At 36.0% G+C, this 18,126-nt stretch overlaps 1 protein-coding gene across 14 annotated transcripts in view; it reads right to left on the bottom strand.

Annotated features, from left to right (window-relative positions):
- ikzf2 (IKAROS family zinc finger 2) overlaps positions 1-18,126 on the bottom strand; it is a 52,827-nt gene that overhangs the window by 17,739 nt on the left and 16,962 nt on the right. For 4 of the 14 annotated variants that reach the window (XM_081367999.1, XM_081368006.1, XM_081368005.1 and 1 more), the window contains exons 2-5: positions 16,056-16,310; positions 15,889-15,968; positions 9,973-10,021; positions 4,694-4,798 (exon numbers count right to left, since the gene is read on the bottom strand). In XM_081367999.1, the coding sequence (XP_081224125.1) occupies positions 4,694-4,798; positions 9,973-10,006 (139 nt within the window). In that variant the 5' untranslated portion in view covers positions 10,007-10,021; positions 15,889-15,968; positions 16,056-16,310. Of the gene's footprint in view, positions 1-4,693; positions 4,799-9,972; positions 10,022-14,475; positions 15,510-15,888; positions 15,969-16,055; positions 16,311-18,126 lie in introns of those variants that run through there. The other 10 variants (XM_081367998.1, XM_081368010.1, XM_081368004.1 and 7 more) reach the window with 5 other exon arrangements.

Genomic DNA, 18,126 nt, shown 5'->3' with positions numbered 1-18,126 from the left:
GGGGATCCATACACCCGAGTCATCAACTAGGCACAGTACAAAAGCAGAGTAAACCAACATAGTCGGATGCATAAATGATGTGCCAGTCTAACTCCAAGGTCTCTTTCTATTAAAATTTCACCTTTGCAAAATGGCTAACCCTTGAATATTAAATTATGGCTTGCACTGACGTCTCCTTTGAATAAGTTCTATACAGAATGATACAGTAGATACATTCTGTACTGTATGCATGTGCATCTGTGCATCCCTCCATCTCTGCATACAAGCATGGGGTTAACTAAACTGTATATTTGTAGGTCAGACTTCTCTTTACCCAGTAACATGTTTCTCAACATCCTGTGCAACATGACCAATAAATTATCTAGAAGAACAATCTCAATCTGGGATCATGGTCTGTGCCTCCATCCTTCGGCGGCGAACGCTTCCCTTTTCTCATGCACACTCATGCTGACAACTGACAAGCCCAGCATCGTAACCAGTAGTTGATTTTGAGGAAGGGAGATGTCACAGAGTGGGCCTATCCCGTCAGATCGCAGATAAAACTGTAACTTCTATTTTTTTTTCTACTGCGAGATAAAGGTCCTTCCTCTGTCCCTTGCGAGCTGATGCTCACTAATTTCTCCTTTTTCATATATTTTGCATTGGAAAGTGAGAGACTGTATTTCATTTTCTCATGTTAAAGGGATAGTTCACCCAAAAATAACAATTCTATCATCATTTACTCACCCTTGTTTCAAGCTTTAAAACTCTTTCAAGCTTAGAAAAGGAAACAAAGTACAGTAAAATATTGTAAAATTAGTAATACTGTAAATACGATGCATGTGCTAATGTTCTGAAGCCATGTGAGAGCTTTGTGTGAAAAACAGATCAATTCATTATTAATCTAATCTTCCTCTCCAGTAAGATTTTAACGTGACAACTGTTGCTGCTGCAATGTAATCATTTAGTCAGTGAGTTGATTCAAATGAAAAAAATCATTTAAAACACGTTTTAAGAACCAAATCAAGAGATTAATTTAAAAATCTGACTCAAAGAATGACTTGTGAACCAGACATTGATACTTCTACCCAAGCTCTCATTGGCACATTTGTGAGAGATGTTTTCATTGAATAGCGACTGAAATTGTGATCTTTTCATCATATAAGGATACTATATAATTTTGGAAGGATTTATATACCAATCCAAAATTTCCCAAAATTTCCCAACCAATTTTTTCAAAAAAAGCCAACACACTGTGTTATCTGCTCCCATAAAACTTTTATATAACACTAAATTACATCGTTTTGACCAATCAAGGTCTTTGTCAGGCCTTAAGACTTTAGATACAGTCATATGAACCACATTTATTACAGTCTGATGGTGCTTTTGGATCCTTTTTGAAGCTTGAAAGCTCTAGTTATGAAAAAGACTGACCAGCACATTATTTGGTTACACTTTATTTTGATAGTATAATTTAGACATCATCCTTTTGGAACAAATATATATGGTAATATACTGCAAAATATAATGATATATATTACATAATACATTTCCATATATGGGAAACTAGTGATTATATTTTTCTATATATTGCAATATATGCATTGAACATGTATGGCTGTATAGTTACATATAAAGTATTTAGAAATGAAGACAAAAATAGCATTACATGCAATATTCGCAATATTCATAAAGTTTTATCCTTTATTGTGTACATATATTGCACATCCATGTACCCCTATAAATGTGAATGTTTGCACACACACACACACACACACACACACACACACACACACACACACACACACACACACACACACACACACACACACACACACACACACACACACACACACCCACACACACACACCCACACACACACACACACACACACCCACACACACACACCCACACACACACACACAGAATGACTAACACATGAATATATAGTTTCCAGCATGCAGCATGCTGAGTTTTTGGGGTTACCATTATGCTGAAGAGTAGAGCCTGTGGTTAGACTGACGATTGGCCGAGCACCATTAAGACTATATGTTACTATATTTAAAAAAGTAATGGCTGTGCACTCCTCAGCACAGTGATAGTCCATTTTCTAAATATTTTAGTACATACAAGTGTGCTTGTGCTTGTCAACTAGCTTGAACATATGAAACATTTATAATGTAAATAATTATCAAATATAAGAAATATACTACATTGTATATCTCTATACAGTGTATGTGTTTATACTGCATGAGTAAATATATGTTCAATATATTTATACATATACAGTACCATATCTTATCACATGTTCATCTATATATTATAAAGTGTATTACTGAATATAAAATTACATAAGTTATGATATATTAGTAAATATATTGTAACATATTTTTCAAAATATGAAAAGCGGCAATTCCTTGTGTATTATTCAATCTATTTTATTTGGCCTAATTAACACTATGGGCCCTATTTTAATGATCTGAAACGCAAGTAACTTTGTGGGCGGGTCTTGGGCGCTGCTGCTATTATACCGGCGGGATAAATGACTCTTGCGCCCGACGCAAATCTAAAATGGGTTGGTCTGAAGTTGCTTCATTATTCATAGGTGTGGTTTGGGCGTAACGTGAAATAAACCAATCAGAGCGACATCTCACATTCCCTTTAAGAGCAGGCGCGCTTGTTCCATGGCGGATTGCTATTATAACGGCGGATTTGCCAGGCGCACACCAGGAGCGGTTCACAGCCGAGGAGACCGACGTTCTCGTCAGGGCCGTAAAACACAGGGAAGTGACATTGTATGGGGATGGAGAAACCCACCCAAATTAGCTTCGGTTAAACAGGCGTATAAAAATTTGGGTAAATGTGTAAGCTAGATTTACGGCTATTTTTTCACATCTTCATGGACACAACAATGATTTCCCTCATGTGTTAATATTTTTCCTTGTAATAATGTATGGTTTTCTAAAAATGGAACATTGTGTAGGCTAATTCATTTATTTTCCAATATCCAAATATGATACTAGATCCCACAGGGAAAAGGGCTTCTATTTGTGACGTGATGTCTTTGCATTTAAACACTGCACATTTTAAACAGGACACGCATTAGTTGAATAAATGTTAGCCAAAACAAACATATTTATAGAAAACAGTTGACAATGAATAGACAGGAGTCCAATAATAGCATAAAAGCCTCATTATACTTCTGCGTCGAACTCACGCCGTAGCCTCTACGCTGTAGGCAACGCGTTGGTTTTCATTTATACTTCTGCGTCGTTGTCCGCATTGACGCGCGCAGAGGGAGCGTGTGAAACCCGAGGGAGCGGTCCTAGCAGACCAATCACAGCACTTGCGTCCGCGTAGAGTTGACGCGTTGTTACATTTTTGGAGAGGTGCACGTCAGGGTACGCCGCAGGGTACGCGCGCTACACACAGCCTACGACGTAGCTACGGCGTGAGTTCGACGCAGAAGTATAATGAGGCCTTAACGAATCACTTATTCTAAAAATAATATAAAGTATAAGTTCCGAATCCGACATAATGAGGGCTGTGTTAACAGTAAAACGTCCGTCATTTAAGGAATTTTAAAAGCAGGGATGGATAATACAAAATGCTTTTTGACAACAACAAAAAATCAAGCAAGAACAAAATTTAAACTTAGCCCGTCAATTTTAATTTTACAATGATCTTCTCTCTCTGTGTGCGCGCGTCGGGTTTGTGAGAGAGCTCGCGCAGCACTGATACAACGGTACTTTTTAATCCATAAGTAACTAACACGCTATTTTTCATACAAAATATATATGTAACATAATTAACACAATAATGTAACACATACGTTTATCAACACTGAGAATGAATGAATAAATAAACGCCTGTTTCTCTAGACTCGCGCTTATCAGTAGGCTAATCCACATACTGTATCACAGCACTTTCATAATCACTAAGCCATGGCGATTTCAAGATTTATAGTTAAGCATTACTTGAGCATTTTATTATTTGCATGACTGAATGATGTCTTCCTCTTTTCTGAGTGACCATGAATAACTTAACGGAGTATTTTAAGATAATCCATGCGATCTGTGTGATCTTTGAATCCATAAGATTAAGTTAACTCAACAATCTACTTTCCACATCGACCCCAGGCCGTTTACCTTCAAGAGTCAGAAGTACCGTGTCTTACTGTCCTCGCTTATGAAATCAGTCAGACGGCGGCCGCGGTAGTGGAAGGGGGATCGAGCGGGAATATGTCAATCATCCCGCTTGCTATTTGGGGAATGAACCCAGCGCTATGATTGGTCGAACTCTTCTTCTTTTGCTGTCGCTTGATTTGAGGACTGCGCGTGCACAGAGGCGTCACCAGGTTTTTGCGTAGTTTAGAGTGACAAATCGTACCAGCGTACTTTGAAGTCAAAATGCGTATCCGCTACGCAAAATGCGTACAGGTTGGCAGGTCTGCAAAGTTACTTACAGTCAGTAGAATATCTAAAGTGGACTTTCAGACCAAAGTTTTACCCATTATTTTTTAAAATGTCTCTTCTTCCATTCTAAGAATGAAATAAATGCAGGTTTGGAACAATATGAGGGTGAGTACATGATGATAGAAATTTCATTGTTGGCTGAATTATCCCTTTAAGCTGATCAATGCACCACATCTAAGAAAGTAAAATGGGAACAGGCGTTGAGGGGAGTGGACTTGATAGAAGACAGGCCTACTTACCAGCAGGGGAATCAGGACTTTGGGAATGCTGGCCATTGGGTGTGCTGGTCGACAGGTCCACCAGCATTCTCGAGTTCTCCTTCCTGGGAGAGCAGTCGCCGTTACCTAGGAGACAGACAGAAACAAGTGCACTGAGGACATTGCCTTGCTCCAGGCAGCACAGCTATTGTGGCTAAATGCAGCTCCGAACTCAGATCTATACGAGCAGACAGTTCAAGGAACAACTCTCTTATAAAAGCCACGCTTTTTGATTATCACTCAAAGATAAAACAGAATCAAGGATAACTGCAACAAAAGATTCATTTCTTACTGTCATTTCTACTCTAATATACTTTCTCCCGTGCTCTACTATTTAATGCTTTGTACTGAATACTGTTCTTTAAACTTTTTTACTGCAATCTACTGTTTAAAACAGTTCAGGTCTGAGATGCTGAATGGTTAATACAGTGTTCTAGCCATGATAAACACACTATAGAAACAGATATGAAGTAAAACATTTACTAAATACTGTTTATGACTCATAACATAATGTTATTTCTTACACAACAGGGACTATATTCTAGTCTAGAACAAAGATGAACTTGCTTAATAAAATAATGTAGCCTTCTGTTTAAATCTCAAATCTACTTCCTAATGTTCTTAATATTCTTTATTTTCTATACTTAATCATACAGTTTTAAAGTCAAATATACTCCCTACAATGTAATAATGTTTTGTCAGGTGTCCAAAAAATGTGGTCTAAATTAACTGATTAATTGAACTGAATGATTTAAAAATTTTTTATTATATGTTATGTATATTTACATTATATAATATTTACACACACACACACACACACACACACACACACACACACACACACACACACACACACACACACACGCATACAGTATATATATATATATATATATATATTTATATAATAAAATGACTGAATTAATCTGACTGATTAGATTCCACAACAACTGCTTGTATTCACTTTGCACAGTACTGAACCCTACTGTTTAATACTCCAACAGATGTCCATCTAAAATGTACTAAGATGCTCTATAATACTTGCTGATACCTTGGTAAAGGAGAGCAACATATCCCATGGTTTACAGGTACTGTACACACTGCTTTTAATACCACCCGGCCGTCTCTGTTACCAGAGCTGAAATTTCTCTAGGGTCAATGACCATCTCAACACTTCAGTTTACAGAGACGGTGAGCCATCAACTCATTTGTGGAGGGGTTGTTAAGCTTTCAGCCACATCCTTAAGATTCAGATTGGATTTCCTCATCTCTCCGCGCACTGGCTTTGGGAAATAATATGGCTTCAACGTGTCCACTCTGGGGGAGCGATTCCTGCTCCCTGATCCCGTTACCCACTGACCCCTTCAGAGCCAAACACTCAATACAACGGCAACAACATTAGACAGCTCTTAATGCTTGCATTATGCATACACACAACCTCCAAGGGCAGTATTACGGCTTAGATCATTCCTTGAACTCCACGTTTATGACTGGAAAGTACCTTGGATGTCACCGTTAAGCTGGCTGTTATATCTCTATCCAATGCACTAAATCTAGTCCCTCCTTTAAACAGGTTTGTTAGGTAGCAGAGTGAGTCTGCCAAAGGGCTCTAAAACAGTATTCGTGGCATTTTTAATGATTCATTTGTCTGTGTTCTTCTTGTGAATCAACAGTTCCTTGTTCAATCCTTAAACTACTTTACTACAACAAACATCACCCTTCATGAACTATAAAGGTTTTAAAAAGATTTTAAACATTACATTTGTGATAAGTAAATGAATCAGTAAATGAGGGCCTTTGAGGTATATCAGGCGACAGATATCTGTGCTGTCAAGCTGGCAGACAGACACTGTCATTCTGACAGGGAGAGCAACTCGGGGAGACGAAGCCAATGACACAATCCCAAAGCCCGTCTCCGGTTACGGTGCCGGGGTTGAGGGAAATCTCAGGTAACCGGCAGTCCCTTGGCAACGGGAAATAAGCAGCCACTTCGATTTGAGTGACAGCCGAGGGGAGGATTTTCCATAACAGAGTGCTGTGTCTGATGGCCTCCCGGCATGAGAGAGGTTCTCAGGAAAAAAGATCTGTGAGAGCAAACTAAACTCTTGTACGGTAGCGGCTGAAAGAGTTCTCTTATCCCACATCTAAACAGAACCGCGATAAATATATCTAATGCCAAGCGCATACAACAAGACCGAAGCTTATCAACATGTGCACATTTAAAGACTCACAGCTTGACTTTAAAGTCAATTAGATGTTTCTCTTCCCCATACACACACACACCGTTCAAAAGTTTAGGGTAAGATGTTTTAATGTTTTTGAAAGAAGTCTCTCATGTTCACCAATGTTGCACTTACTTGATCAAAAATACAGTAAAAACAGTAATATACAGTGAAATATTATTACAGTTTAAAATATCTGTTTTCTGTTTAATATATTTTAAAATGTAATTTATTCCTCAGATGACAAAGCTGAATTTTCAGCATCATTACTCCCGTCTTCAGTGTCACATGATCCTTCAGAAATAATTCTGATATGCTGATTTGCTGCTCAAGAAACATTATTATTTGCAATGTTGAAAATGGTTGAGGTGTGGAAACCATGATACATTTATTTTCGGATTCTAGAAAATTCAAAAGATCAGGATTTATATAGAAATGTATATATTATTTATATATTATAAATAGTATAATAGATTGTTACACTATAAATGTCTTCACTGTCACTTTTGATCAACACATCCTTGCTGAATAAAAGTATTAAATTAATTTAAAAAACATAAAATAAAACAAAATATCTTGCTGACCCTAAACTTTTGAATGTTGGCATATTATAAATTATGCTAAAATTCTTTCTATTCGTTTCCTTTATAGGTCTTTCTTCCCAACTATGCAGTCTTGCAGTGTGCACTTGGCTTTGTTATCATTTGAACGATCTCTGACGCACTTTAATATGTGGTTTTCTCAGTTTTAGAATGATTCCACGTTGTTTAATTTGTTCTATAAATCACATTGACATTCCCACACATATGATTGTTGATGGCCCTAGAGCTCTATTGTAATGACGGCCTACAGCATACGGTTCATATTAATAAGGCTACCATCTGCCCCCATGCAGTGATGCATGCTGAAAATCCGTAGGCCCTTTGGAGACTACTGGAGTGACTACAGGTCTGGCCTATGACAGTGCTGAGTCAGAATCAGATCCCAATTCACTCATTCGCTGAGACTGTGTATACAAATCAAACAGCAACCTACAGAATGGACTGTTCCATACACTTTTTTAGTGGATCGATGAGGAAACTAATTGGGGGTGTTTTTAATAGTGGCCCACGGGTTAAAATCAACGTAAATAGCAACACCTATGACTTCTGTAATATGTTTTCAGAGAAAAATGGGATATTCGGTGAAGGAAAAAATTATTTTTATTCATGAGGTATTGATTGAATCATAAAAAGTGGATGTTAAATACTGAAAAAAGTTTTTTTTTGTTGTTTTTTTTCTGAAAAAACATGAACCATTTGATAAATGATACATTGGCCAATCTGGATTTCATGTTGACTTTGAAATCACTGTGGTTACAATAAAGGACTGTGTTTGTGCGCAATTATTTTCACTAAACTCCATGACTTATAGAACGTTGAAGTGATTTGGACAGCATGGCTGCCGTCGGCTATATTACATCAGTGGGGGTGGAGCCTGAAGGCAGGTTCTGTGCCAGAGTGGCGATACTAGACAAGAAAAAGAAAAGTTTTTAACAGGATCGGTTCTCCCAGGAAAGAGAGTGATTGGTTGTGGCATGTCGTAGACGCTAAAGTTCGAGCGTGGATCAGGTTTATCCTGTCCGTCCACACACCTCCAAACCATCCTTCCACATCAAACACAAAACACATTCCCACTCACGCTCCTTGCCACCTGCCAACGCTGAACTGCTCTTTAAAAGGACACACTGAAGGGGACGAGGTCTTATTAGCATATCAATAGCAGTTTACTGTAAAAAAGGTTTAGCCTGTGATCTGAGATGGACAAACTTAAGACTGTCTTTTTAGGAAAGCAAGCTGTTTGACTATTCCTAGTTTTGAGGGAAACTATCAGCAAGTGGTTTTAAACCAGAAAAGAAAAAAAAGATGTGTAAATGATGTGAAAAACGCAAAATATTGCTGTGAAGACACATCTAGACACATCACAGCTTCAAGTCATTAACAACTTCATTCTCTTGAACTATAAAGAGTTACGTTTTCTGAAACGTGATAAAGCTATTCAAAAACCAGGTGTTGTTCAACATTCATTCATGCTTTTAAAATGTAACGAGCCCTTTAAGAAAGGAAAAATGCCTTCAAGAGTCTATGGAACCAAGTTAAACTGTAAACTTTTCATTTTCCAAGACACCTGCAAGAATTTTTAGATGAGGGACGTTTTATCAGCATGTTCTATCTGAGGGAATCTGCCGGGGGAGTTAACGGGCTTGAAGGTACCACTGTGCACCTGGTACTGAAGCCCCGTCCAGATAACAAATCTCGAGGGGAGCCAAGAGTCGATGCTTTTCAACTGGTTCTTGGGGGCAGCTAGTGTGCTTGACTACTGCACATATTCATAAAGCAGAACTGGCTTAACAGCTGCAGACAAACTCCCACTGTGCTCACGGAATTAGATAGCATATCTAACATAAATCAACACAAGTAAAAAATAAAAATAAAATAAAAAAGCAGCAAAATATTTTTACAATGCAAAAAAAAAAGATGAAAAGTAATAGATAAGCATTTTTTCCCCAGGTCTTCCAATTTTATTTAAAGAAAGCATTCCTTGATAAACCCTTGTTCCAAATATGTGTTGCTCATTTTAAGACGTCAGGGGAAAAAACACTTATCAATGGGCTTAGGTCTAAACCTAATGAAGTGTGTGCCACATACACACGCAGCATGAGAGAAACAGAGAAGCAGGTGACATGATAAAAACATTGTGTTGACGGAACCGCTTGGCTATTTTAGGCCTGTATGTGTTCTGATTGATTACAGTAGAACTATTAATGTGCTATTATTTTCATATTAATATTTCATTGTCTCCAATTAGCTTTCGTCTAGTAGAACAGAATTATACAGTTGCCTACTTTAAATGCATTCAATAATTCACTATAAAGGTTAAAAACATTTTTGAATGAACCTGGCAGACATATTTAACATGCTTTTATGTGCTAAATAAAGGATGCTCATATTTTTTTATTTTTTTTAAAGTGGCCATTGAGATGTATGCAAATACTTTACTTACTCGCAATATAGCCATTCGACGCCTCCATGTCCATATTCAGGGGGCAGAGCTGTGAAATGAAGAGGAGTTATAAATTAGATGTTGGATTTTGCATTATTCTATAATGAAACATTACTGGCACAGGTTTCTTTAAATATTTGCAGTATTTTTTTAGTCTGTAAAAAATTGTTAACCATGGAATTATATAATAATGTTCTGTTTTTCCTCCAAATTATGCAACACCACTAGACATTCAATGTCGATAGTTCATTTGTAATAAATATTTCAATTAAAAATCAGTACATCTGGCACATAAATGAGCTGCTGTGAAAAAAAGACACTAATGTACGATTTCTCAATGTTGAACTTTTCTATCACAGTTTTTAGCTCTTCTGAACTGAATGCAACTGTCTATAACACTGCCATGTATAATCTTAAAAATAAAACATGTTTTATTTAAGCATCTAAATTGTCTTGTGAAGTATTAGGGAAGTAACATATAAAGTGACGACTTCCTGGCTAGGCAAAAAAAAGGTACATGCAAAGTGTGAAAATTGACATGTTTTCACTGAGTTTCAGGTCCTTCTAAAACAAGTCTAAAATTAAATGTTTGGACAGAGCAAGTGAGCTGTAAAAATCAAAGATGCTTTTCTGATGAACAGCATATCGTCCATCAGATCATATAAAGCTGGCCTCATTGATGGATAGAAACACGTTTAGCCACGATATAGGCTAACTGATTCTATAAGCTATACAGGTTTAGGCTAATTCATTTAAACTAAAACAATAAATCTAAGGCTTATGTTAGTGCAATCAGATGAAATCATCACAAAATTTTACACAGAAAAACGAGCACAGCATCAATATGCTTTTACTTGTTTAATATTCTAGAACGGACTGGGAGGAACGTAATTTTCACTTGTGATGACAGATAAAATTAGCTATTCTCTGACGTTTATGAAATACCACAAATAAGCTACTGTATGCTGTTTATGTTTTCCCGGACGGAAAGTACAAAAATGGCTCCATGTACATGTGTGAAAATATATTCTCTTGACTTGGTCCCAAATTATCCTTATAGAACCTCACGTATGACAGATATTAGGGCATGTACAAGCACTGGGTCAGGTTTGGAAAGAGAAATGTGATATGTTTTCTTTTTCAACTTTAAAATGTTTAATTACTAGTTTTACGATTTATGAGTATTTCTAAACCCATTAAGTATCACGTAAACCAATTAAGCAGCTTAATAAATACACACTCTTATGCTTTAATAAATCGCAGATGCTAAATGCACTAGAAAGAAAATAACTGTTTTATTAATAGAGTATGAAATTTTTTGATTTGATCTCTCTACTCTTCTGCTCTTCGTGCAATGCACGGTCCTTAAAACATTAATTAACTATAATGTGCACACATACAGTACATTAAACAATAATAAATCATAAAGTCAACTTTTAAGCCCTCATCAAATCAGTAACTACACAATATCATGAACCATCTTTCCTGAAATCCCATAGATTATGAGGAATACTCTGACATTACACAAGAGTGCACCTGGATACTCTGACCCTGATCAAAGTTTCTGAAATAAACAAGACACAAATTACAGCTCCTTGATATGGAAATACAACCAAATTAGTACAAGAAATGATACCTCAAATTAAAAGCACTAAACAATGATAGCGTGATGAAATGGCATGCAAAGCAATAGGAGTGAAGTTGGCCCTATGTATGGTGTATGGCGTTGCGCTTCTCTAGGGGCCCTAACATACACACCGATCACGGCACGCGTGTGCACAACCTTAACCATCCAGCACAACAACAAAACACTACCGTCCCCGATCAATTCTTGAATATCAGTATACTACTTTCATCTAATTAAAACCCTTTACAATAGATGTTACATGCATTATAGCGGTCAACGATGAATAAGGATGTCCGAAAAAAAAAAAAAGACAACTGTTAAAAATTGAATGCAAAACACATGTAACATGTTCTTAGAAATGTAGTCATTGGGTTCATGTTTGGAGGGGGGGCAGAGCCGGATTAACGCAAAGGCAAACTAGGCACGTGCCTAGGGCCCGATTGGCGGGATGGGGCCCAGACAGAGGGACAAAAAAATAAAAAATAAAAAATAAATAAATAAATGTACAAATGTCCTATCTACAATTTATTTCAAAATTTATTAATTAACTAAAAATAGTGACGATGTTTATCTTAACCATAGACTGTTACATTACGTCACATTAACGCCAGCCCATGACTGTACAAAAGTCTACATAGGCACGCAAAGAAGCACAGCTCGTAATGCAGGTCATCGATTTTGGAGTGATTGCAATGTATTTTAAATATAAACGTGTGGGCTACTGTAGATCAGCGTCATTTCTGGAAAAATCATTCACCGCTTTGTTAGTCTACGAGTTTAAAAGAGTGCGAGCGTCATTAACGTGCCCAGACGCGACGCTTTGAATTTGCGCGTACAATGAATAACATCGCGTTGGGAGCTGACTAGTAAAAAAGCTACAAAAGTAAAAGATAAGACGTTTGTATTCAAAGTTAAAAAACCAACACACTGCAACATTTTTAAATGTTTCAAATAAAGGATCTCATATCTATGGGTCTATCTTCTATATTCTGCTGATGATTAGATAATACCCTGACATCATAGCCTATACGAATATTAGTTTAGATTTTTTTCCCTGCTCAGTAGCGATCGTATCTTTCTCTTCCACTTGATTTGTGTATAGCATATTTAAGGTAGCAATGCAATATCTGCCCATAACGCAGCTATGAAAACAATTATAAAAGCACGTTTATGTTCATCTACTGAAGTGGTATTCTGGAACTGTGAATAAACTGAATACACCAGCAAAATAACAACAAGAACAATAACATCTTCATTAAACAAAAAAGAGATTACTTTAGATAAAGTTTGATGTAGTAGGCTACCAGTAAAAAGTCTGGACCCATTACTATTTTTATTGTTTTTGAAAGAAGTTTCTTATTATGCTCTACAAGCCTGCATTTATTTGATCAAAAATACAGAAAAAAAAAAAACAGGAATATTCAGCGAGGATGTGTTAAATATATAAAAGTGATAGTGAAGACTTTTTTAAAACAACTTTTTAATAATCAAAAAATCCTGAAAAAAAGTATCACATGTTATAAAATAAATATTAAGCACCATTTCTAACATTTGATAATAAATCAGAATATTATAAAGTTTTCTGAAGGATCACGTGACACTAAATTCAGCTTTGCATCACAGAAATATATTTTAAAGTATAGTAAAATAGAAAACCATTATTTTAAATTGTAATAATATTTCACTATATTATTTTTCTGTATTTTTGATCAAATAAAATCCAGGCTTGATGAGCATAAGAGACTTCTTTCAAAAACATTAAAAATAGTAATTTGTCCAAACTTATGTACTGTGTAAGTAAAAATATACTAAATTTAAAATGAAATGTTGTATAAATAAAAAAGTTAGGAATCATATTTGTTTCAAGTGTTTTTTATTGGGGGTGGGGGGCCTCCAACATGAATTTTGCCTAGGGCCTCCAAATGTCTAGAACCGGCCCTGAGGGGGGGTAACATTTAAACAGGAAAACAAAAATGTGGTGTATGTGGTGTAACCCTCACGTAAAAAGTACTAAAATAGTTTTCAAGGACCTACACCATATCATCATCCTCATCATCATTGGGGGTTTTTAAACACATTTTCAAGTTAACATTTACAAATTATTTGTAAATTATTTTTGATTTATGAATATCAAAAAAGATTTCTTAGGGTAACTATTTGACCTGAACAAAAATATTTTAATAAAAAAGTCAGAATACATTCATGACAGTAATGAGGGTCTACAGGGGTCTCTGTTTTAAGGCATGAAAACAAAATGGCTTCCTGCATGCTTATGGCAACCTGACTTAATTGTTTTTTAAAACATTAATAATATTACACATTTTTATTAATAATATATCAAAATTGATTTATTTTTTTAAATATTTTTTTTTTTTTTTTTTTAGATACTATAGTTTGTATCAAACTAATTGCACCAACGTTTTCAAGAACGTAAACCTTAATGATTTCTATACATATTTACAATCTTCGGACAGTTACAATGTCTTCTTTTTTTTTTTTTACTTTAAGCCCCACAATTATATATATATATACATACATATATATATACACACACACACACACACATACATACATACATACATATATATATATATATATATATATATATATATATATATATATATATATATATATATATATATATACTCAAGTTATTAGATCCGGACAAAAATGAGCGTTACCATATAATGATATTATACTGTATTTGGGCTATGCCACTTGAGGTATGTAGCAGAATGAATACATAATGGCAAAAAAGTATATATAAATAGCCTACCAACATTATAATATAGAAAGAAGTCTTTCCGGACTTTAATTGAACTACAAGACTCTCTACGAAATGATAACCATTAAAGATGATTGCATGAAACTTTTACCTTTTTGTTTGGTCTCCCCCCTGTGAAAACGCAAGTAAGTGTCCAAAGAAATCCTTGCGTAAAAAAAAGAAAAAGAAACGCGTGAAATTATTTCCAATGACAGATCGAGGCTTTTCAGAGTCTACTGTGATGATGAAGTCCTCTGATGACTGTCATGTTCAAGTGGAGTTCATATTGGTCACAAACAGGGGACGATCTTGCCCCAAATGAAAAAAAAAAAAAAAAGAAGAAGAAAAAAAAATTAGGAAGCAAGCTGCTTCTTGGGTTTCTATCGTTTGGTGACTTCCTTCGCGCCGAACAAGCCCGTCAGCTTTTCCATTTCACACGCGTCTAAGCGCTTTCCCCCCGACTATTAGATTTCTTCCTCTGATCTGAAACTGCTTTGACATAGTGAAGTGAAACCTGTGCCTGTTCAACACCTGGGTCAATCGGTGTCAGGCTGAGGCGAATACTCAACTGGATCCACCGGTTCCAAGGGAATTAAGCCATAAATAAGGAAATGATGGGAACTGCCTACAACAGGCTTAGAGCCCAATAATTCCACCTGTCTGACAGTCCATCAAAGGTTGTGGGATGAGTGTGTGCGTGTTTTCTATATGCTTCATGTGCAGCTCAGTATTCATGTGACACATACGCTGACAGTAGGCTAATTCACATGCATTTAAATGCAGGCTCTTTGCAGACGCGTCATGATGCGCAATAAATACGAACATTTACAAACACGAGTCATAAATATTGATAAGAGTGCGGGTTATGGGGGTGCAACATGACAAGGCTGGGGGAGGGGGTCTTAAAAGTATATTATTGTTTTCATACAAGTAAGTTAGGCTATACGTTTAAAATACATTTTCAAACGTTTTGTTAACTAACGTTAGTTAGATTACAAGAGTGCGCTAAATAACGCTTGCGAATTGCTTTTGCCTGAGGAGCTGTATTGCTAACAAAACATTCGTAGGCCTACTGGCGTAATTTATCAGAAAAATATCAAACGTTAGTTGTGTTTAAAACGTCTTTAAAATATAAAGTTTATCATTAGTTATGCGCGCGCTAGGGGCGCCAAAACAATCTCACCCGATTGCGCCCTGCAGACATTTTTTGAAAAAGAAAAAAAAGTTGATTCCTTTTAAATTCCTTTACCAATTCGCACCCTGTTAGGGGCTAATAATTTCACAATCACAAAAAGTGACCAAGGCCATTGTACGAATTCTATAAGAAGTGATAAACAATCAGAGTATAGTTTTATGCGAGCAAACAGACACCTGTTGCTATGGTTACCTCGAATTATGTTCGCGAGCGATCCGTTAAGCACACTCGGACTAACTTGTAATATAACTTTATTAGTTACTGAAACGTTGTTCGAAAACGCTGACGAAAAGCAAGTACATTAACATAACTAAACTTTGAGACCCACACCTTTTTCTTTGACCTGTTTTAGGGGTAGGTGGGGTCAAACTCCCCCATAATTCGCACCCTGATCCAGACGCTTCCTGAACCTGTCAAAACACAGAACATACAGATGCATTAAGCCGATAAACAAAGAAAGGAAAACCTTAACATTCGAAACGGACATTTTAGCTTACCTTTAGCGATGCACGAAGTGACACACTTCCATCTCATCTGATATGGAGTTACAGACAGCGTCTAAATACTATGTATCCACTGCAGTGCGATACACACGCAGCAATAGTGATTCCCTTCCCCTGCTTCCTCCATCTTCAGCAACCGTCTGACTCAGAGAAACGGATCTATCAGTGGCGCTCGGTAATCGATTAGACTCGTTATCACTGCATTTAAAATGCGTTCGGCGTGATCTCCAGCAGGCTATATTTAGGTATCTATAAGAACACAGGGAGGAGAAACTTGAATTAAAGCTGCTATTCTAAACCCTGTGGCGTGTTATAATACATTCACACCCTATATTTTAACTGATTAATATAATTATTACTATTATAAGCCTTTGTTACGAATATCAATTAATTATAATTCTAGTAATGACCACTGTTGGGCTGTGGTCCTTACACATCCTTATGAATGGTATAGCCTATCTTAGGCTAAAGGCTACAATTTTCGTTTTAAATATATATTTATATTTTCAATCACATTTATAATGTGGAGGAAGAAAGAGCGAATTAATCAATTATAATAGGATAAATGATTTTATGTATTAAAAAAAAGAAAAGAAAGAAAAATATTCAGGTTGGGCATCAGTCATATTTCTCTTGGACCCCCTCTACTGGTCGACGAGAGAAATACACCACTGACCTAGTTGGAATCCTGTCAGAACTGTGGAGAGCTGGTGGTGATGTCAGTGAAACAAAAGTCCTTTTTGCAAATGATGAGGAAATCGCAACCTGTTAATTAATATTATTACAGTAGGCCCTACTATACATATCAGATACAATACAATGTTAATTCAAAACAATGTTAATAAATAAAAAAACCTGCTAATAACTATTACAATCAGAGAAACCAGCCATTAATGATCTTGCCATTTCTTTATCATCCTTGGAGACTGAATAAGCTGTCAAGGTTTTGAATAAGAATAAGTGTTACTGAGATGTTACACTGAGATGAATGAGGAACTGAAGCAGGTCATGTTAGTCATGAAAGGTTGTGCATTTGCATTTTTTCATTGTTTCTTTTTTACAGTAAATTGACAATCCGGATATTGAAGTATTACTGTAAGTGAGGTGCTTTAAGAGGGTTACATAACAAAAAAAAAAAACCCAGGATAACAGCTTTTCAATTTCACTAAGCACTCTTTCCTTGACAATTAGATTGACAATGTGAACTGAAACCTGCCTGTTCAACACCTGGATAAATCTAAAAAAATAACTTTAATAAAGGTTTAGAATAGTTTAAGAAATCCGTTTAATCTGGATTGCATAGTCAAAATCCAAAACTTACAGTAAGTACTTGTAATTAGTTTATTTTAAGTTTTAAAACTCATTTTCAGACAACAGTTACTTTTTTTATTGATTACATGATTACAAATTATTTACACAATGGCAAAACATATTTATAATTTATTGATACTCCCTAATTCTTCTTTGTCATAGGATATTGTTTAAATACATTTAAAAAAAAAATAACTACATTCCTTCACAAACCCCAGTTTGGGAAGCCTTGTACTGTTTAATGCACTTCATGTTGTTGATAACAAAGAATAGAACATATTTTCTTTCTCTTAGTATTCTAAAAGTAGTCAGATTATATTACTAAAAAAACATGCAGTGGATCACGTTACTAACTACAATTTGTGTCATGTAACTTGGAATCAGTAATGGACTTTAATTTGTAAGTAATATTTAATATTTTATTAATGGTCTATATTATATGTCACAGGTGGTTGCAGGAAGACAGAAGGAGGTTTCTTTTCAATACGAAGGTTTAATGATCAAAATACAGGACAGCAACACACTAACTACAACTGAGATCAGACAAAGACTGACTGAACAGACGGAACTTAAATACAAACACAAATGACAATTAACAAAACACAGGTGATACAGATGACGATGACACAGGTGATACGGCTGAACTTATAACGACAGTAAAGATGACACGTGACATGTGATGACGGACAGACAAGTCCAAATGAAAACAAACTAAACCAAACACCACTGTGACAATATATATATACACACAGAC

The sequence above is a fragment of the Scardinius erythrophthalmus genome (assembly GCF_964197995.2).
Source record: "Scardinius erythrophthalmus genome assembly, chromosome: 6".
Lineage (NCBI taxonomy): Eukaryota > Metazoa > Chordata > Actinopteri > Cypriniformes > Leuciscidae > Scardinius > Scardinius erythrophthalmus.
Note: the sequence above shows the minus strand (reverse complement) of the source record. Positions and strands in the feature narration are given on the sequence as shown.